Consider the following 21,428-nt stretch of genomic DNA (forward strand, 5'->3'; position numbering starts at 1 on the left):
GCTTTAGTAGTGTTGACAGCCAAAGTCAACACTGGGTTTTTGGACAGGAGATGGAAGAAGAAAATAGAGGACATGGGAGCTTACAACTCTGGTTTAGGATTTAGATACCTAAAATTGTGGACCTATAGTCTACGAAGTGTCTCTAGGAATGGAGATTTCTAAGCGTTCATTTCAGTGTTTCTGCTGTCAGTTCAGGCAATATTTTGTGGATATGGGTGCTCTTTGTCCCTGGGGGAGCTAAACACTCTTAGGTGTTAAAAAAGTAAAAGTGACACCTGAGAACTCTGTTCAAGTAATTCTGGGTGGATTTAGAGAGAGCCATGTCCTTGATGCTTCAGAGATGAGGGTTGAAAGTGTAGCAAAAATTGTCAAGTTGGAATATAAAAGCTATAAATGAGACTGAGATCTACCTTTATTCTTTTCTTCTCAGCCAGCTCTAATTTAAACTGGCTGTGTGGCCAATTTTACGTGTGATCCACAGAGTCACGTAAGCCATGTGTGCTTGCAAAAAGGAAAGAGTTAAGAGCATGACTGAAAAATGCCAATAAAACTGCCCTTAGACCTTGCACTTGCACTGTTGTGAGTGTGACTGGTGCTGCCGCTAGAGAAAGACAAGGAACCCCCTGAGCAGCCTGGAAAACTGGTTTCTGCAGCAGCCATGGTGTCTTCCATACTCATTGTGTCGTATCTGAACATGGACAGCTCAAATCACACTCTGCTCCAGAGGAGATCTCATCCGTGCTTTGTTCTGTATCCATATTTCCATGTGCTACTGGAGGTACATTGTTTGCACAAGCATTTTTCATACCTGCTTTGCACTGGTAGCTGATACTCACCTTCTGAGCAGCTGGTGCAGGTCTTTCATGTGTTGTTCCTGAACACTGAGACCAAGGTACGCCAGAGGCCTGTTCACATATGCTCAGGACATTACACAGTTAATCAAGTTCCCTCTGTTTTGGTGTGAAATGCCTCCATTTCTTCCAGTGTCCTCTGTGTGACAGTACTGGCCATTTTCATCCTCAATAAACTTTCCTTAGGATATCCCCCTTTTTTTGTGACACTCATAAAAGCAAGTCAGCTCCAATTCTTGCAGAATTTCTCTAACAACTCCTACTGGCACAGGTGATTGCAGCTTCCCCTTTGCTAGCTCCTTTGCCATCAGGCTGTTTCAGTACAGCTTTTTTGTGTTTTCCATGTGATGCTCTGTCAGCAGGTTTCCTGAAGGGAACTCAGATGGTTCCAGCAGTATTTCTGTTGTATAAAAAGTGAGTCAGCTTTTCAGAAGGAGTTATTTGGGTTAATTTGCAATAACCAAGCTTCAGTGAGCCTTGCTTTCTGCATGGTTTTATCCCTCTTCCTGCTTACCTCTGTGCCTTCAATTAATAAAGCAAGTAAAACCAGCTAGAAAAAAATATTTTTATGTTAATGTTTTTGGGGTTAAAACAGGACCTATGTTTAAATTCATGAAGCTTTGGTTTTGCTTCATTTAGCTGCAGTAATGCAGGCAATGCTGCTAAAGATTTACAGTGGTGATCTAGATTTGAAAATTAATGCTGGTTTTAAGTTTTGAAAGGAACATTTTCATAATATTGTTGCATTTTGATGGGACATTGAGAGTTTAAGAAATAACAGTGAAGATAATACTTTGCTGGTGGCTAGCTTCCAGGTGCCAGCCATTCCAGGAGGTGGAGGTAATGGCTCATACCCAGTGGTATGACCATGCCTGATAATAGATATGGCAAGAATATTATTTTCTTTTCAATAGGTGAGTCCTGGTTTCCCATTTATGTTGGCCCTTTATCAGCTCATACAATGAAAATTATACCTGCATTTTCTTAACTTTTTTTCTGATATTTCTAATACAATTTTTTTTACTTTCTTCTTGTATTTGCATTCTTAAACACTGCAGTTGTTGTATTTACTTGTGTTGACATTAAAACACCAATTTGAATGAGAAAATATTTTCCTCAACAGAAGTGTAAATGTGTTTTAGAAGCCCTTACATTTCTGTCTTTATCATCAAATTTGACTAAAGTAAGTCCAGCTTACTTTGTCATGTTGGCACAAAGTATTTGGCTATGTTTGAGCAATTCTGTTGAGGAAGAGGGCAAAGCATGTAGAAAGAAAATTTTTTTTTTATACTTTAAGCATTGCTTTGCTTTGAGGCATCTCTTGAGGTGCACTTGCCTAAGCTCTGTTTTGTAAGGCAGCTTGATTTCACAGTGGCATCATTTATCCCATGTGAAGTATTTCTCGGATGTGTTCTTATCTGAACACCCATTTATCCATTTGTGCCTCTAGCATCCAGCCACAGTCTCTATGAATTAAACATATCTAAGTGTTTAAGTAAGTCCCAGTTGCTCTGCTAACCAAAGTCTGCCCCACTCCCTGGGCCAGAGAGACCATCCAGACCTCCCAATCATCCCTCTCCTGTCACTGGCAATACACCACTGCTCTTGGAAGAGATGAACCAAATCCCTTTCCAGTGTCTAGGACATGGATGTGGTTGGTTGGTTGGTTGGTTGGTTGGTTGTTACTTCTGTAATTTCCCTAGTAAGATTCAAAGTGGGAGCCAGGAAGCTGGATTGTAGGAACCTGGTGGCCTGAGAGACAAAGGTTGTTGCCTGATGTATTGAAATGGTGTAATGGTAGAAGGGGTTAGTTCTAAGCAATTTGAATTTTGCAAATTTGAATTCTGTAAGTCAGTTTGTTTGTCTTTCTTGCTATATTACAGAGTGGTACTTTTTCTTTAATTGACAAGGCATTCATCTGGTGTTTCATTCATGTTAACCATGGTGTTTGGTAACTTCCAGAGTTTCAGCCCTTCTGTGCTTAATTCATAGTGTGTCTGGAATATATTTTGAAAATCTGCCCCTCTTGGCACAAACAAAAGAAGATTAGTTTTTATTAATTCTAGATATTCAGATTTCTTGACATGGCATGTTTTGGGATGCTTTTCACTGATCTTGATTATGGATTTCTACAGCTGCAGTGCAGCAAAATGCACTGCACAGTGCATCAAGACTTCAGAGTGTAGAAACTTGCAACTGAGGTACCAAGGTCAATATAAGTGAAGCATGAATGGAAAAGCCCACATGGGAAACTGCCATAAGAAACTGCAGAGCAAGGGTTAAAGGAACAGCATGTTTTGGTATAGAGGATCCTTTGTATGAGGTTCAATCAAGGAATGAAATGGCAAGAAAAGGAAGAATTATATTAGACTTCCTCAGAGAAGTTTCTGTTACTTATTGGGTTGTGTTGTCTTCTCCAGAGGTTGATTTTGGAGCATTCCCTGTTGGTAACACTTAGATGGGGATAGCACGTTTTGTTTTTGAAGAAGCAGAACTTACTGGGACTGTTTGACAGGGCTGTCACAGCTGGAAGCAGTTTTTGTTTTCTCCCTGTGAATCCTAGGAAGGTCCACGATTCCCAAGCTTTGACCTCAGCAACATTCAGGCAGCAGAGCTCCCCAACAGCCTGGCACGCTTGGAAGCCATGAGATCTCCCTGTTAATACAATCCATATTAAAATGCAAGTCTTTATAATTTTATATGTTAATAAAGTAGGAGGATGTGGTCCTTTTGAATATGCCTGGAGTTAGGAAGAGAACATTCTACTGTGTGTTAACAGGGTGCTAGGCAGTGTGAGGTGGAAGAGGTGTGTCTGGTCTTTTCCCATAGTTTGGTGCCAAGCTTTTTAATTTTTTCTTTAATTATTGTTATTATATATGGATGAGTGTAGCTACTTTCTTTTTGTTGCCTTCCTTGCTGATACTGCTGTCTTTCACTCCTCCCAAGCTCTGATGCCCAGAGTTTAGAGAAGCCTGTTTGGTAAACCACAGTGGTGCTGGTGTGTCATCCTGGATTAACAGTGTGCATCAGCTACAGCCAGCTAGGATGACAAATTTAGGAGCTACATCCCTGCCTGGAGCCACTCACAGTACAGTCCTAGTGACAGCTGCTGGCAGTGTGTAGTAAGAGCTGGTGAAGCAATAGAGGAAAGCTTGGTAAATGCATGCAGGAGAGTAATCAACTAGGAATTTTTATGGCTCATGCTCAGCCGTTTAAAGTTTTCTATTTTCTGTTGTTAGTAGGTGGTTCCCCAAATTGGAACCTATAAAGAGCATAGATGAGGCTTGAATAAGATCCACTGGCAACAGTGCAAACATGAATTTTACAACAACCAGTCAAATGAAATAAAACAGAATGATGTGTATAATGATGGTAACATTAGCTTGCCTTACTGCTAATATGAATGCTAGTAAGATAAATATTGAATATCTGTAAATAAACTAGCATTATACCAGCATGAAGCCCCCCTTCAAACTGTAATTCTTCTTGAGAAAGATGCAGTGGTTTTCTCTAATCTTTTCAACACGGGCTCTACAGTGAATCATTTCCTTTAATTGCTGTTCTGAAACACATAACAGGTTTTTTAATGCCTACTTTTTATATTTGTCTTTTTTCTTTCCGTTAATTGCAGTACTTCCATTCAAGCTTGAAAATGAAATTGCTTCCTCAACATATTTCTTCTCTGCTTTATGTAAACATAGAGGGATTTATTAGCCCAATTTCCAGGGAAGATGGAAGTGTGCTAGTGCCGTGCACATGCTTTCACCAGTTGTTGTAGTTACAGGCACTTTAAAGGAAACTCAGAAGAGTTGCCAGGCAGAACAAACCTCATCTCCTTCTCTCATTTTGTGGAATTTATCTCGTGCCTGGGGGACTGAAGAGCAGCACCAAAATCCAATGGGATGGCTGCTCACCTCTGCCTTTCCAGTGCCTGCTCCAAGAGGCTCAGAAAGGCTTTGCAAGTTGCACTCTGGAACTGCGTGCACCAGAGCCAGGGATCAGATAAAGCCGTCCTCTTCCTTTCCTTTAAACAACCCACTCACTTAATTTATTTGCATTGATTGCAGATTTGGTTAGCAAGTTTGTTAACTGTATATCAAAGCATGATTAAAGCTGATGAGACGAACAGGAATAAAGAAGTCTGAAAGTATTTAAAAATGAATTATCTTTCATAGCAATACAATATGCAAAATATTGTACATTTGGTCCATCTGTCATTCTGTAGCTGTTTCAAGAAAAGAAAACTTGAAGGAGAAAGCAGCAAGTGAGCCCCAAGTACTATATGTAGAAATCTAAGAGTTTGATTTAAAACCCAAGAGTAACCCATCCCTTCTGCAAATCTTACACTGCATCTCAAATAGCAGGAGCATTCCTGCTCAGTTTTGGGGTATTTTGACAAAGGGCATTTTGCAGGCTAGGATGAAGTTCACAATGGGGATGAGGGATCTGCAGACAGAAGCAGCAGCCGTCACCTCCCGAGGCTCTTCTGAAGGGACTCACAGAAGTTCAGCCACAAATCACATGGATATTTGTCCCTGTGCAAAGCTCCAGAGTGGGGTGAGGGAATCCTGCATGATGGAATCCCACAGCTTCTGGACCCATGCCAAAGAATGAGTTTAAGTAGTGGGGGACCAATGGTTAAAAGGCTTTCCTGGTGGCATCGCTGTCCTGATGGGGAATAGAGTTGCAGGTTTCTTGTGTCTCAAAAGGGCATTAAAGTGCTGTAGTTACATGTGTGGTACCAGCAGTATGGTAGTGTCACTTTGGCATTGCAATTGTCTGGTATTTTTTACTGGTTTTGATGTTGTGGTGGTGGGTTTGGGGGTTTGTTGTTGTAGTTTTTATTGTTGGGGTTCTTTTGCGTTGTTTTGGTTTGGTTTGATTTTTTTTGGTTTAGTTTGCTTTTGCTTGAGTTTTTGGGGTTTTTTTTCTTGTATTGTTGTTTCAGTTTTTTTAATAACCAAACATCTGGGTTGAAATTTTTTACATTTTGTTTCTGCTCTGGCTGATGTTTTTTTGTTTTGTTTCAGCTGGAATTTAGCACTTTGAGTGCAGGCTACATAGAAACCTCTTCTTTCCCGTACATACACATACAGTCATACACACTCAAAGGTGTCAGTATTTTAATTAAGCAACTCTGACATGCAACAAAACCCAGCTTATATATGAGGAATACTCCTTTGTTTTCAGATGCATTCTCAAGTGAATACCCACAAACAGGAACTCTGGTATCTCAACCATTTAGGCACCAGGATATGTTTATGTATAGGAATATAAAACACAATTCAGTTGTTTTTTTTAATTTCATCCAGAGAGTTTTGGTGGATGGTTACAGGTCATAAACTCTTTTGAAATCATATTTATAAGCTATGGTGTGAAATTTTGATTTTGCAATCCTATTGGGATTTTGGGCAGATATTTCCTTCCTCTCTCTAAAAAAGCCCTGAAGTATTAAAAGCAACTTCTGGCTTTGACTTTGGCTCCTGCAGCAGGAGCGACACATGACAACCAGAGCTGTACACAAATGAACAGAGCAGTGTAAAAACTGTCATGTAGTTGTAGAGCAAGAGTGCTGGACCTTGGCTGGGCAAAACTGGGTTATTTTAGAGTAGAACAAACCTTACTTTTGTCGTCCTTAGCCTTGTTTAGTTACCTTTCTCACTTCCTTGACTGTGTTGCTGCTTGTGTTTGGGAGGAGGGCAGTAGTCAAGGTGTGGGTGAGAGCAAACGCAGAGGGTTGTGTAGAACATGGTTGGTTTTAAAGGATTGACTCAGGTATGCTGAAATGAGAACACTTAATTTCTCATGTGAGCTGTACAGCAGCATAGTGGGGATCCACCCTATGTGCACTGCTTCCAAAAGGAGATCACCAGAAAACACTGGAGCGTGGTGCTTGGAGAACTGGAGAGGAAAACATGTCTTGTGTGAAAGGAGAAAGGGAAAGAACCAGAAGTCTTAATGATGAAAGAAATCTGTCCTTTCTGGGGGAAAAACAAAGCAGCACCACAGAAGAAATGGTAGTTCTCAGCTCATTCAGAGTATGATCAGGAGAATGTAAATAACCAGTGATTTTCCAGAAAATGGGATCAGGACATTAGGGGTTTGGTTGCAATAATAAAGTCCTTTTTAAACTTTAAACAAAACCTTATCATTACATGTGCCCCCAAGCTGATTTTTGGATGGACTGGACTGAAATTAATGCTGCAGCTGACAACCTTCTTGCCAGAGGCAGCCTGGCACTGCATGGAGGGAGCCTGACACCCCCCTGCCCCCCTTCCTCTTCACAGGCTCCAGACTTCTAGGCATTTAGTGGGACCCCCCAGCTCTCCATATGTGCAGCCTCCATCCCACGGTGAAGGGATGAAAGCTGCCCAGCTGTTGCCCTTTGCAAGCTGTGGTTGTGTTGCCAGCTTCACCTCCTTCCATCTTCCAGAGGAGGAGGAGGCTGCTCCCACCCTCCTTTGCACCCTCAGTGCATTCATGGCCAGCGTGTGCCAGCTTTGTTCCCAGTTGGGCTGTCTGGTGGCTTAACCAGCTCCCTCTTGTCCTTGGAGTGTAATCCCCTTACAGGCAGGTTTACATCCCCTCACCCCTCCTTATCCTGCTCCATGCCAGCTTTGGAAGCCACGTGTCTCAACTCCTGCTCGAGAGACTCTCCAGTGCCTCGTCCTCCCGGGGGTCCTTCCATGGACCTGTTGCAGCATCGCCTCAGCTTTCTTGAAACAGCCTCCTCTGGATATTCCTTGCCTTTGGAAATGCACCGCTGGGTTGCACGGGCCTTTTTCTGTATGTGCGCACCATGAGTGGTTCCTCATAAACACCGTGGTCAGCTGGCATTCTGAAACCCTTTTCCTCCATTTTATTGCAATTTTAGGAGCTTCAAGCTCATGGAATTGGTCCCAGCACCATGAACTTGCATTTGGTACTACTGAATTTATCATCTCACACTTCAATGCCATATTCTGCTTTTTCTGAAGGTTATTAGGACAGTAGTTGCTCAAATAAAAAGTGGTTCTGAAAGAGCTTCACACCACTGCTGTTGTGTGCAGTGACTAATGAGCTTGTACATCTCTTTTTAATTATTTTCAAGTTTTCTTACTGCTAAATCCAAACTCTGCAAGGTTGTTACGTGTGCCAGGAGGAATTTATGCATTGATTGATCCACTGAAATTGCCAAAACTCTTTCACTGGGGCCTCTCTCAAAGTCTTCTTTTCTCTGGTGAGTCCTGAGGTACAGGAGAGTCTTTTCACTGAAGCCTAACTCATTCTTGTGCCAGCATGTGCTTTGAACACAGTTCTAGTCTCATGGACAAAGATAGCACTAGAGGGTATCCTCAGGGTGTTTAAATTTGTTTCCTTACGTTTTTCATATAGGGGTTATAGAAGTTTAGATTTTGCCTTGATTTATTTGGAGGTAAGCAGACAACAAGAGCATTTAAGAAAAAATAAAGTACTTAAGTAGGGGATATTCCTGTTTCAAAACATTTTATTTTCTTGCATTTTTAATCATTTGAAGTGTTATATCTCAGTAAAATTGGCAAACTGTTTTAAAGTTTGAGGTCAAGCTACATTGTGCTGTTGTCATGGTTTAGCATAGTTAAAGAAGGCTCCATCAGCCATGGAAGTTTAGTAAACAACATTTCTGTCACCTCTGTGGATTGCTACTGAAGGGATTTGAAAGTGTGAGTATGAGGGACAGCTGCTGCATTTAAGCTTCCAAAAACTTTCAGGCCCTACAGGTAAATATTCTCTGGCTGTATCACTTTGCTGATGATCAGTTAATTCCTTCTATTCTACATCCTACCAGGCCTTCAAAACAACCACAATTCCTCTGGCTAGGAGTGTCCCTTAGCCTTGCAGAGTGGGATGCTGCTTTTGAAGTCTCCACTCTCGAAGTTCTTTTCCCCGAGATGTTCAGTCATACATATTTAAAGCTACATTTCAAGAAATTAGGTCTGAAAAGTCCCAGCAGAAATGTATTTTTGAGTTTTATTTTTATCCAGCGATGACCACATTTTTGTCTGCAAGCTGGCTTAAAAGATACATTAATTAATAGAGCCACTGGTGACTAAACTGTAAAGCAGAATATCTTCTCTCATTTAATGAAGAATCTTACATAAAAATAATTCTCATGATAAAGGACTTAATTTTACTGAGATTTCTAACTTTTTTTCTGAAAGTGCAAGGTGTAATAAAGCTGCATCTTCAGCATAAGAATATGGGTGTTTATTATAACTATTCATCACAGGCATGATATTAGTATAGAGATCAGGTCCCAAATGTCCTTATTCTTCCTGAATCTTCCTACAAGCGGCATGTAGTCAATTGTTTCCTAATAGAAAAACTCTCTAAGAATAGGTATTTGCGCTGTTTGGCAAGAAATTTTTAGTTTTGAGCAATGCTGCAAGGTTGTTTTCAAGCTCTTGTCTCCCCACTGCAGTCCTTGGTAGTGCTCTCAGGACTTCTTGGGCCATGTCCAATTTTTTATCCTGCAGCAAACAAAATTACTGGGATGTTTTCTTCCCTGCTGTTCATTAAATGATCATTGGCCTCTTCTGGTTGCAAGGAGAAGGTTGCACTCTCCTCTGCATGATTTTTAATCTGTTTTCCATACAGAGTAATGATACAGTCCTGGTTGTCATTTCTGCCCCAGCCTGCAAGGAAAGCACTAGTAGACCTTGGTGTGTGGTTGGTACATGGATGGGTAGGGGTGCTGGGAAACACCTGGTTGTTCATAAAATGTTCACTTCCTTTCAGAGGTCATTTAACTCTGTATTTGATAGAGGCACCAATAAAGTTAGGGATTAGTACACACTCTGTTGTCTGCAGAGTTGGTGGTGAGTAGCCAGATCAGCTCCAATATCATTTGGTATTCGATTTGTCATCTGTGTGAGAGTCAATATTTTAATTTCTTTTCATTTTATTTCTTTGGGGTTTTTTTATCAGCACTACAGTTTCACCTTTGAGGACCTTAATCTGATGGCAGCTCACTTGGGACAACTATTCATATACTTGTAACAGTGTCCCAGCTAGGACAAACATTGAACATTAAAAATGTTTTTGAAAAGGAAATAGGATAGTAGTCCACTTACAGGAAGGAGCTGTGCAAGAACAGGATGTTAAGATTGATATCAGAGTGCCTAATCAAAAATCTCCTCCACTGTACTTCAGGGCAGATCTAGTGGTCGTCCCCTGACTTGGGTGCTCTGAGCTGGTGGTGACACGAGAGCAGAGGCAGCATCCCCATTGCTGTGGTTTGCATGGGCTGGTATCCCTACAGGGAGGACGTGGACCAGTAGTTTTAATACACAGGACTCTCAGTTTTGGACAGAAACAGCAAGGGCTGTGGTGGATAATCAATTTTGTGACAGCAGCTAGTTCTAGATGGATGCTGAACTGCAGGGATCATAGCTCAAACAGATTCCTGAGGTGAAGGGATGAAGCAAGATGCATTGTGCTGGACATCCCACACATGCAACAGGAAGAGAAAACCCTGAGCCCAAAGCATGACCAGGTGAGAGAGGTGGGGGATGGCAAAGGGGAATGTGAATTAATCTTAGGACATTCTTCCCTTAAATCCTTTTGGCCATGTCTTTTTAGGAAGTAATTATTTACATGTAAAACTGTGGGGAACGAAAAAGAAGAGGGATGGGCCTGAGTTACAAGAGCAGAGGGACAAAATAATCATGTTAGGTACTGGGGGAACGTGCTAAGAAATGGTGAAGTCAGGAACCAGAGGACACTAGAACAGCCACATACAAGAATGGCCACTGCAGGTGTTTTCTCCTAACACAGTGAACTTTACAGGCTGTCTCTCAGTTTGCAAAGGGGCCAGAAATGGTTATTTATTGTCTTGCAACTTGTTGCCTTCTTCCAAAGATACAGATCACGGTATCTTCATTTCCTGTTCACTCCAGCAGAGATCAGTTCTGTGCAAAGGTGACCCAAGCTGGGATTGCAGGTGTAGTCAAGATCAGCAGATGTGAGGACAGAGAATTCAGGTGTGTTGCTGGCTTACATGCATTTCCATGTTCTGTTTTATCTTTGCTTAATGCTTTGCCCCTGCCTGTGAAGAGCTGACACTGAAGCTCAAAGGAAGATTTATATTAGTTTTAGTCACCTGCCTGCCTGATGAGAGCCCAGGGGCTGAGGCAGGAGAAGACTCAAAGCCAGCCACTCCCAGTGCTTGACAAGCTGTAAGGCAAGAACATTTTGAATGTGATCCATTGCCTATTTTGGGAAAGTTATAAAATTTTCAGAGGTAGGCCAGTTATTTTTAAGTCTCTCTGGACATGCTTTTAACGCAGGATTTGTTCTGGATGTTGTCAAGGTCGGACGTTTTCTTTGTGAAAAAGTTTCCCTCCTTTGGGGAAATGTCTGGAAGAGCTAATTAGCTGTGTGCCTTGGTCCTCTCTCATTTCCTCACAGCCTGCTTAAACCTATTGCTAGACCTTTCAGCCTTAGCCAAGATGGATTGAGATAGCTCTTGTCTGCCTGCCCCTGGCTTCATCCATTTTATGGACAGCCTGTTGGAGGAGAAGGTTGCAGAAGAGCTGTGCAGAGACAGCATACCTCTACCAAAATGCAGGGAGGATGATGTTTGGAAAAGGAAGTATGTGGAACTGAGAAGCTGAAAATACCAACAACACGGTTATTTTCCTTCTGTCTGGCTCTTTGCTGCTGCTTTGAATTTCTTTTTAAGTTGCACACATTTTGCATTCATTTAGCAATGTTGAAAATATGAAACGAAACAGAAGAATTATACCTACAATGAGATCATCATTAATGAAGTTGCCCTCCTGCATCTCACCTCTGTAGACAAAGAACTGGTCCAGAGAAATTCTGAGCTCTTCCTGCTGCTTTTGGGAGCAGTAGGGATTGCTGTGTGCTCTGTAGCAATCAGATTGGCTTCCAAGTTTTATTTTGAGAGAGCTTAGGAATCAAAATAGCTGACATCAGTAATGAACAGGAAGACATGAATTATGTGGACAAATAAACTAGCAATTCCTGCTGCACATTTATCTTCACTCTGTAATTGACAAAAGTGTTCCATATGGCAGTCCTGAGTATAAATAAGGGTTTGAATTAGGGTCTTGAACCTATGGGGATGTGAGGTGTAGAACCTTTCATACCTCTTGTATCAGCAGCAGCAACCTTTATATCATGCCACCAGTGCTCTGTGGGTTTTGGGTTATGAAGACAACAGACTCTTCCAAGAGTGGTGTGCATCCAATTGAAAGGAGTACGTAGTGTTTTCCTGCCTAATTCTGACAGAATTAAAGACTGTGCACTTTCAGAAGTTATTTTCTCAATATTCCTCTCTGCATGTTTTGCTGCTGTTACCTAGAAGAAGGGGTTGATAGTTTAATCTTTGTTCTGGCACTATTAAAAGAAGTCATTCTCAGACATTTTTCTGTTGCCTTTTATGGAGAAACTGCATGTGTCTAGTATTAGTTCTGATTTTAGCAATGCCCAGCGTTATCAGGACATCACTCTCCCATCCTGTAAAGTTGTGGCACACACCCTCGTGTCAGTGCTGTTGGCCATGTCTTTGTGTGTCTCTAAAAAGCAGTTGGTTTATTGGACAAGTGAAGTTAGAGCTGGCAGTCAGTTCTGTTGTATTTCTGCCTGCCTGTTGCATGTTAACTTTTTCACTACATCCAGTGAGCTCCAGAACTGGGGGTGATACTGCTGGTAATATTGGAAACATCTGTATTAATGCTGAAGGAAGGTAAAAGGGCTAGAAAGCCTGCCTTTGACTGAAATCAGGGATTGGTGGGATGTGCCTGTGATACTATGCTTGAGGGGAGTCAAAAGGTAGAGTTGGGGATTTTTTTCACAGATTTTTTTTGTTAAGCCAGAACAATCCAATTCATCTAGATTAAAACATTCTGTGGGAACATCTTGGTTTCAGAGGAGTTTTTCTTAGAAAATGTCCAGGTGGCCCACCTGCTTCATTTCCTGCCATCTCATCAGTCAAGGGCTTCTGGGGTGTGTTTGCTGAGCCTGAGCTCAGAGGCACTGAAATGTGAGACCTGCTAGTGCTAAACAATGTGATTTCTACTTGTGTGGAGCCTTTACAATTCTTACCCTACTTGGATATCTCCTGTGTTGTTTTTTTTTTCTTTTAACCTTTAAAATTTTGACTTAAATGAAGGGCAGGGGTAATAATGTTTTATGGAATGCTACATCTCGGGTTTCCTGGCTGAGGAAACACGAGTCCAGGTGCTTCCACTGCAGTGAACTTTCGTAAGGAAGATATCATCTACCTTTGATGAAATCCAGGATGAAATAGCTTTCTAATAATGTTGCAGACCAGAGAAAGAGCACAGAAAAGAAACAGAAGTTGCAGGAAAAATCCATCAAAACAGTGTGGCGGGTGGGACAGTTTGCAAGCATGAAAAAGAGCTGACCAAAACCAGCACAAATCACTTGCAAGCCCATTTGTGGACACATTTGTGGAAAAAAAAAAACCTGTCTGAGTTTCTGGGGCTTGTTGTGATCATAGGAACTGGTCCTAAGCATGGGTAAATCAGGCCAGCCCTGGCTGCTGTCAGGAATCTCTCTAGTGATGTTGTCTGGTTGGGTGTGGATGTGCCTGTTTTATCCAGGGTGGGCTATTACTCCTTAAACCAAGGCTTGTATAAAGTCCGAGGAAAATTCCAGAGTTTTTTTCTGAATCAAAGCATTGGGTAAGTTTGTAACAGGCCTTGAAACCTGGTATTTTGGGTAGTTTTTCTCTTTTGCTTTCCCCTAAGGACACCGAAGGACAGGATCCCACATCTCCTTACATTTGGGTAGGATGTCTCTATCGGTTGCTTTTTAGAAGGAAACTTCTTCCTTTTTTTTGTTGTTTTGTTTTTGTTTTTTCCTTTGCAAATGCTTGTTTTTCTGTACCACTCCAGATGTATCATTTGGGGCATCCTGGGCTATGCAGCTGCCAGTTCATTTCTTCTGTGTCTGCTGAGGATTTGGAGTGGGGTTGTGACACTCACCTCACAGGCTGTAGCTGTCACAGCATTTCCAGGAAAAATCTTAAAATTCTTGCAGGGCCATATGAAGACCACGTTTAGCTGTAGAGGTCCACTGGTGGAATGTGACTGCTGCTCTCATGCTCCATGTGTGCTGGCTCTTGCAGGTGTTTGTAAATAAAGTTGCTCTGGATGCTGAAGGCTCAGAGGGGCTCTAAAAGTCAAAGAGCTGGTTGTCACTCTGCTCTGACTGCCAGGATATCTGAAATACTTTGTACATCTCCTGTATGGTCATTGTTTGAATTGGAACTTTGCAGGGAGTAGGGAAGACTGGGGTGGGATGGTGCATTGGAGGAGGTGCTCTGAGTTTCCTTTTAGACCTTTCAGGTGTAAGTGGACCCTCATCTCCTTGCTTTTGCAACTGTTGAGCCTGACCTACAGGTCACAGAATTAGGCCGGTGGAGAGATTTCAGGTCAAAGGAAGGAGAGAGAGGTAGAGTAAAGAGAAGATGTGTGTACTGATGGTGTCAGGAGCAGTGTCTATTCCTGCTGCCTTGTTCTCAGGCCAGCACTGTCCTGGTCTTCTGTCTGGCCATGTCCCTCCTGCTTTTAAAGAAAAATCTAAAAACCAAACCAGAGACCAGTGCATTCATTGTTCCCTAGCCTGTGTGATGGGAGATAGTGATAAAATGTGTGTCTTGGAAATAAGGAAATGAGGCTTGCCTTGGGGTGGAGGTAGGCATTAGTCATAACACTGCTTGTGCTCTGCTAAATAAAGGTCATGAAAAGGTTTGTAGGGAAGTCTTATGGTTTTTCCTCCTCACAAGCAAATTCCAGCCAGCACTGCTGCAACCCGAGGTGCATCTTCAGTGTGTCTTTGGGGAAACATCCCATCCCCTCCGCACTGTGCCAAGCTTGCTAGGGGCTTAGACCTCCCAGCAAACTCAGGGATTTCCTTAAATCCCTGTAAATCAGAGCTCTATTAAGAAGCAGAAGGGGTATAAACCACCAAGAGGCTTTCCTCCTTTTTTCCAAAGCCTGTGTGTGCCATAAATTGAATAGCACCACCCCCCCCCCGAGACGTGGGGAAACCAAACTCTTAAAATGCATAGTAAAGGGTTAGTAATTGTTTCAAACAGCCAACTAAAAATGCTTTTTATTGCAAGGCTTGAGCTCTCTTTCATATGTGAAGCTGCTTGTTCATTTTGGCAGTGAAGGCTGCTTTTATGCCTCCCTGGGGACAGTGGTAAAACTTTCAGCAGCTCAGGCACAGAAACCAGCCCTTTGTGGAACTGGAGGCGAGAAACCAAAAGTTGTTCTGCAGATTTCCCAGTCTCCTGCAGCTTGCTTTCAGATTTTGCTGATTAATCCACTTTTGTTTGGGAGAAGGAGAGGTGAAGATGGTGCTGTGCAGTGAGGGGACCAGACTTGGCGAGGGCATTTGATGTCTGTGAGTTGGGAGGCTCCTCAGTGATTTTTTCTGACATTCAGCTGTTGGGTGCAAGAGCAAGGAATCAGCGCTTATCACACAGTTGCACTGAAAGATGGACAAGAGCTGGATTTATTCTTATTGCCACTGTGAGCAGGAGAACAGAAGTCTCTGCTAATTCTGTCCCAAAGTGGCAGCAGAAATGCCAACACCAGCCGAGGCTGATCAAGGGGAGCAGGGGACGCTCAGACAGAGGGACATGTGGAGCTGGCCATGTGTCTCAGCGGGCTGCAGGAGCAGAGAGCTGTTCCTGCAGGTGATACACTGCATCCTCCCTTGGCAGTGATCGGTCTTAGATGTTTGTCCTTCAATGGCAGCCTTAATGTACCACCCCCAGGTGCTGGAGTTTAATTTTGTCTGTCCATCCCTCTGGAGTTGGTAGAAGTCCTAAGGCTTCCTTCTGCCAGCAGCACAGCCCCAACGAATCCCTTCAGGATCCCTGCGTGCTGCCTTTGGATGCCTTCCCCAGTGGCTCCTGACACGTCTCTCCCCTTGCTTTGCAGATCACCGGCGTTATCCTGCTCGCAGTCGGCGTCTGGGGCAAGCTCACCCTCGGCACCTACATCTCCCTCATTGCTGAGAACTCCACCAATGCCCCCTACGTGCTCATCGGGACGGGCACCACCATCATCGTCTTCGGCCTCTTCGGCTGCTTTGCCACTTGTCGTGGCAGCCCATGGATGCTGAAGCTGGTGAGCAAACCCAAGTGCCTTAGAAGGTTTCGTCAGTGAACTGGGATTCCCACCCCCCCACCTGAGAGATGCTGATGTAGCTTTTTAGGCACACAAGTTAGATTTTATTAATCTGTATGTTCAACATGTGGGCCTTTTGGACAAAGGGGGGAAAAAACCCCTTTGACAAATCCAGTTTTTGATTGACTATGACTGAATTTTGCTACCACATGGCACACAGGCCCAAGTGTTTGGAGCAGGGTGGAATGCTGCTGAATTGCTCTGTGAGTCGCCCTACAATCATTCTGCTTTTCTGTGGGCCAGATCATAAGTATATTTACAATCTTAAAGATGCCCAAAGCATCATAAATGTGAAACTCTCACAAACTGTATTTTAAGAGGTCAGTTCAATACCCTGATGTGAAATTACAGAAAGAATAGTTGGTACCTCATAAAAGCACACCAGCCTTTCTTTTTCTCCTAACATTCACTAGGATAGAACAATTCAACCCAAGAAGCAGAGCACTGGGTAGTATGTTTGGCCTTATCTCAAAAGCATCAGGGGCTCAAGGTGCACTGAGCAGAGGTAAAGCTGTCGTCCCCCAGTCCACTTTAACCTCTCTCTATATGAGTTTCTCTGTTCTGAGTTTTCCAGCCTACCTTAAAATTCAAAATAACCACAGGTTTAAAAAACTTACATGATAAACTGTGTTTCCAGGCATATTTAGGAGCAAAATCCTGCATGTGGAATAATTTGAAGGGTGAAAATAGCACTTGTGAAGCACTGAAGTAGTGAGAAAGGGCTTGACAGTACAACGCATCTCCTGCTACAGTATTTTGGGACTGATTTTCTAAGGAGATGGGATGATTTTTCTCCAGTTTAAACTGCATTTTAAAAAAGAAAAGACATCTTAAAGAGAGTTAATTTCTTCAAATGGTGGCAGGGAGGAGAAGGGCAGAGACAGCAGCTGCAGTTCCATCAGCTGGTGGCCAGCTGGCAAGTACCTCACTGCTGTCCCTTGCTGGTGATGTGCTGCTGGGGCATGTGTAGAGGCTTGCTGGAGTCACTGCAGTCCAGATGGGAAAGGGATAAAGGTGAACAATGATATAAATCCATAGGAAATCAGGCTCTGCTGGTTGCTCCGTAAGTCATGTAACTTTCTTAAAGCTATGTCACTAACATAGCTTGTGCTGTTCCAAGCAGGTGGGTTTATTTTTATTGTACATGTAAGAAATATTTCTAAACTTCTTTTCTCTCCTGAACAGACAGTGATATGACAGCTGCATTAATTGGACATTTTTTTTTCTAGTTCTGCCTTCACTGTTGTCCTCCTTTCCCCAATAACCTTTCATTGAAGCTACATTTCCCTTTCTCCACTAAATCCTGCTAGGTGTGAATTTAATTTAAAAGGTTTCCTTTCTTGATTAACTGTTTCTTAGCAGGTGGAGTAAAAAGGTAATTTTTCCTCCAAAAGATTAAGCCCCAACTTCAAATTTTACCATTCCACTTTGCATTTTTTCTTTACCGTCTTTATTTCTGCTTAAATATATTTTTAATAGTTGGTGAGTGCCTACACTGAAAGCACTGTTTTCAAGGTTTATTTAGCTCCTGATCCAAATGCTGCACCTAAAGCCAAACTTGGGCCTTGGCTCAGCAAGGTATTTGGAGCATATGTCTAGTGTTACTGTGAGAATATTTCCAGTGAAGGCAATGTTTCAGTTCATTCATTGGAGAAACTTCAGGAATCAGGCAGCAAATCCCAACCTGGCAGTGAGATAGATAAACACAAACCAAAACACCCAGGGAAGCCTATTCAGCTTAGCAGAGCACCATACAAACAGGAAGGGTCTGTTTGTATTCCTTTTTGCAAGATCAAAACCTGAGTGACTTGGATTCATCTCTGGCATGTGAGTGTGTTTTAATTTATATAAGAATGCTAAGAAACATGGGAACAGAAATGTCAGAAAAGCCTGTAATTAAGCAATATGTATCAGTTGTGAGTTGTATAAACACATGTGTTACATTCAGGTCATAACCTGTGTATCTCCTCCAAAAGACCTTTGGTTTCTTAACATCTTTGAAGGGTGCCTAGAGGGGAAAGCTACATTTTATGGAATAATATCTGTGCTGAGACAAAAGCCTATCATGCTCTGACTTCTCTTGCCTCCTGCCTTTTCAGTATGCCATGTTCTTGTCCCTGGTGTTCCTGGCTGAGCTAGTGGCTGGCATTTCAGGGTTTGTCTTTCGCCACGAGGTAGGTGGAAATGTGCTGAGTTTTCATCTGGCAGTGCCTCCCTGGGCAGGAGCTGCTGAGAAGTTCCCTGGAGCGTGGAGAATGTGCGGGGCGCTGAGCTCGGCAGCTCCAGCACATCTCCAGGGATGTGGCTGATGTGCAACAATAGCTTGTACAGCTCTTAAAAACTGATGCCATTCCAAATGAAGGGATGTAGCCAAAGCTCTTGCCTTCAGCTGCCTGATGATTTACTCTGGAGTTATCAGGTTTTGTGTGTCCACCATGTAAGATCTTCTTTATTCTTTTACATATGCTGAGGGCTGCAAAATAGATTAAATGCTTTTCTTAAACACAGCTTTTTCAGCCAGGCAAGTGCTGGTTTATATTAGGCAGAGACCACTTCTGCAACAGACCAGACTTGCTGTTTTGTAAATCTTTTTCTTTTTTGGGGGGGACGGGGGAGAAGAGGGGGCTGGGGAGGGAGTGGGATGGGATTTCATTTCTATCTTGAGAATAAGGAGAGATTAGAAGTAGAGTGAGTTAGGAAACTGGGACAGGAAGAAGCTTTAAAAAAGCATGATGGTCTAGCTCTGTAGTAGCACTTCTGCTTTATCCACTGTAATCAGGTCTATCTCTGGCCTTAAGTCCATGGACCTACATGCCACTGGTGCTGAACCAGAACAACCCCAGAGACCCTGCTTGTCTCGTCTCTTTGTATTAACTGGTTTTCAAGTCTCCTCTTTTGACATGTTTCCATTGCTGTGGAGTTTTCTGGTGTTCACCCTTGCAAGTGGTGTATTGTTTTTAATGTGGTCCTGAGGTGCCTGTCCACCTGCTGAGGATTCCCATTTCATCCCACCTAACCTGCAGCCCCAATGTCAGACTGCTCCCTGTCGGGAGAAGCAGTCTCTTGTGAAGGCCACAGCCACACGGGTTGCCCACATCATCTGCTTCCCAGCCCCTTTCCCACCCAGTCCAAGTGCCATTCCCAATGATGTGCCTGACATTTTCCAGCTGAAAGACCTCTTGTTCCTTACCCAAATCCCTTTGGTGCTGGGGATGCCTGGTCAGGGGATTCATGTCTTCCTGTAGTGCCACTGGCTTGTGTCCCCAGGGTGTTTGCACAAGCTTTGGCTTGCACCTGGCATCCATGAGTAGGGAGAAGCATACAGTCTCCTTCAGACTTAGTGCTGGAACAAAGTGTTTGGGGGAAAAAGCATAAAATGATATCTTTCTGATAGGTTAAGTAATTTTATGGGATTTTTTTGAAGTGGCTAGTTTGCTGGGGTTATCTCAGTTATCTGGTAGACCCCACTGGAGAAATGGCATGAATGACTCCTGACAGTTAAAAGGGAGCTCTACCAGCTCTAACAATACCCTTAAAAACAACTCAGAAGGGCTAGTTTGCATGTGTTGTTAGGAAATTTGGTTAGCATTTGCTTCCTGCAAAAAGTGCTTCAGATGCTGTGCTTCTTGTTGTTCACCTAGGCTGGTTTTTTTCCTCACCCTCACAGATCAAGGACACTTTCCTTAGGACATACACTGAAGCAATCCAGAATTACAACAAAAATGATGAGCGGAGCCATGCAGTGGATAACGTACAGGAAAGTGTAAGTCTCAAACTGGATACCAAAAATTAGTCAACAGAGAAAGCACACATTCAGATTTGATCCCAGAACACAAAGTTTGGATGGCTCAATCTGAAAGCTGTATTTTGCAAGTAAAATTAGAAGCTGGCAAAACTGGTCTAAAGGAAAAGTATTTCAGATTAAATGCTTGCCCAAGATGCCTAAGTTTTAGTGAAAAAGCTGTCTGATAAAGGCAGGGCCTGTCCCACTGGCTCATTGTTGGTCCCAGATCTTGAATAAGGTTTAGGGGGCAGTTCTATTCCTAAAGAACACACCTTGTTCCTAAGCAAATTTGCCAATAAGATTATGAAATATTTTAAATTTGAGTTGGATGAGACAGGGCTTCATAATCTTGTATCCTGTATCACTGATAAAAACTGCAGCAGTTCTCTTCACAAGTACAGTGGGAGGCTGGCAAGGAAGACCTAGTGAGTTAAGAGTAAAACTGGATGTATTATCCCCAGAGGAAAATGGAGTGGAAAAATGTGCTGCTGAGGTTGGCAGTGAAAGCTGTTCTGAAGGGATGGAGTAGGAGCTTGGTGGAAGAGCCTTTCTGACCCTTGGGGGGTGGTAACAGGGCAGTGGGGGGTTGCTTTGCCTTCCAGCAGGGCACAGAGCAGCAGCAAATGCCACAGCATGGCCAAACCAGCTGGGGATGCCATCCATGAGAGACCAAGTCCACCAACTACTGCACAGAGCGATAAAATTCATATTTAAATTCCCACTGGAAGCTGTACCATAGCAAGAAGCTATTCCTTCAGCTTGCAATACATTCTGTGAGCCAATTTGCTTTCCATATGATTGTAACTCGATGAATGGCTGAAATGTCAGTGTAATTGTATTGATGACTTCTAGACCTTTAGAAACTACAGCTGTTATGTTGGACCCTACAGCATGGTTGAAACTGTACTTTTAACCAGGTTTCTCCCGGCCAGCAGATTACTGCAGCACTCTACACTGAGTACATTCTGCTGTCAGATTGTCTGTTTGCATATGTTAACCTGTATTTTAAATTTCTGCTTTCTTGCAGTTGACCAATCTAAATAGATCTGAGTCGTTTTTCAGTGTTTCTGTTGTAGCAAAATGTTCATTTCATTCATAGCTCTGTTTTTACAGGAACTGCATTTATAAGCCCTTTCCATGCAGAAAATTCAGCACATGCTCCATATTTTTGAGTCTCTGTCTTCTAGCTTAGAATCTAAATCAGAACATCCTTCCCAATTTAGGGTTTTCTAGCTGAATTCCTAGATACACCCTGTGAACATATGGTCTCTTTCTATTCAAAGCTCAGTGAATTGTCCTAGAAATTATTTTGGCAAGTTAGAGAGGCTTCACCTTATTGATTTGTACTAGTTTGAATCTGTATGTGTTACACGTAATTCTGTGTAATGCTTTGAGGTCTTGAATTTAGAGTCATCTTTAATCAAACAAATAAGTAAAGAAAACAAAAAATCCAACAGACCCTCAACTAAAAAAGATGGGTTTGTGGCTGAACCTTTGTCAAATGTTACAAATAATAGTTCTGATCATAAAATACCCTCTTTTTAGCAGGTCATCTGCTCCCATATTCTGTAAATTACATCC

The 21,428-nt window shown here is 42.6% G+C and overlaps 1 protein-coding gene across 1 annotated transcript in view; it reads left to right on the forward strand.

Annotated features, from left to right (window-relative positions):
* TSPAN7 (tetraspanin 7) overlaps positions 1 to 21,428 on the forward strand; it is an 84,283-nt gene that overhangs the window by 50,212 nt on the left and 12,643 nt on the right. Inside the window, exons 2-4 of the mRNA XM_039552187.1 lie at positions 15,815 to 16,003; positions 18,163 to 18,237; positions 19,731 to 19,826. Coding sequence (XP_039408121.1) covers positions 15,815 to 16,003; positions 18,163 to 18,237; positions 19,731 to 19,826 — 360 coding nt within the window. The remainder of the gene's footprint in view (positions 1 to 15,814; positions 16,004 to 18,162; positions 18,238 to 19,730; positions 19,827 to 21,428) is intronic.

The sequence above is a fragment of the Corvus cornix genome, chromosome 1 (assembly GCF_000738735.6).
Source record: "Corvus cornix cornix isolate S_Up_H32 chromosome 1, ASM73873v5, whole genome shotgun sequence".
Classification (NCBI taxonomy): Eukaryota; Metazoa; Chordata; class Aves; order Passeriformes; family Corvidae; genus Corvus; species Corvus cornix.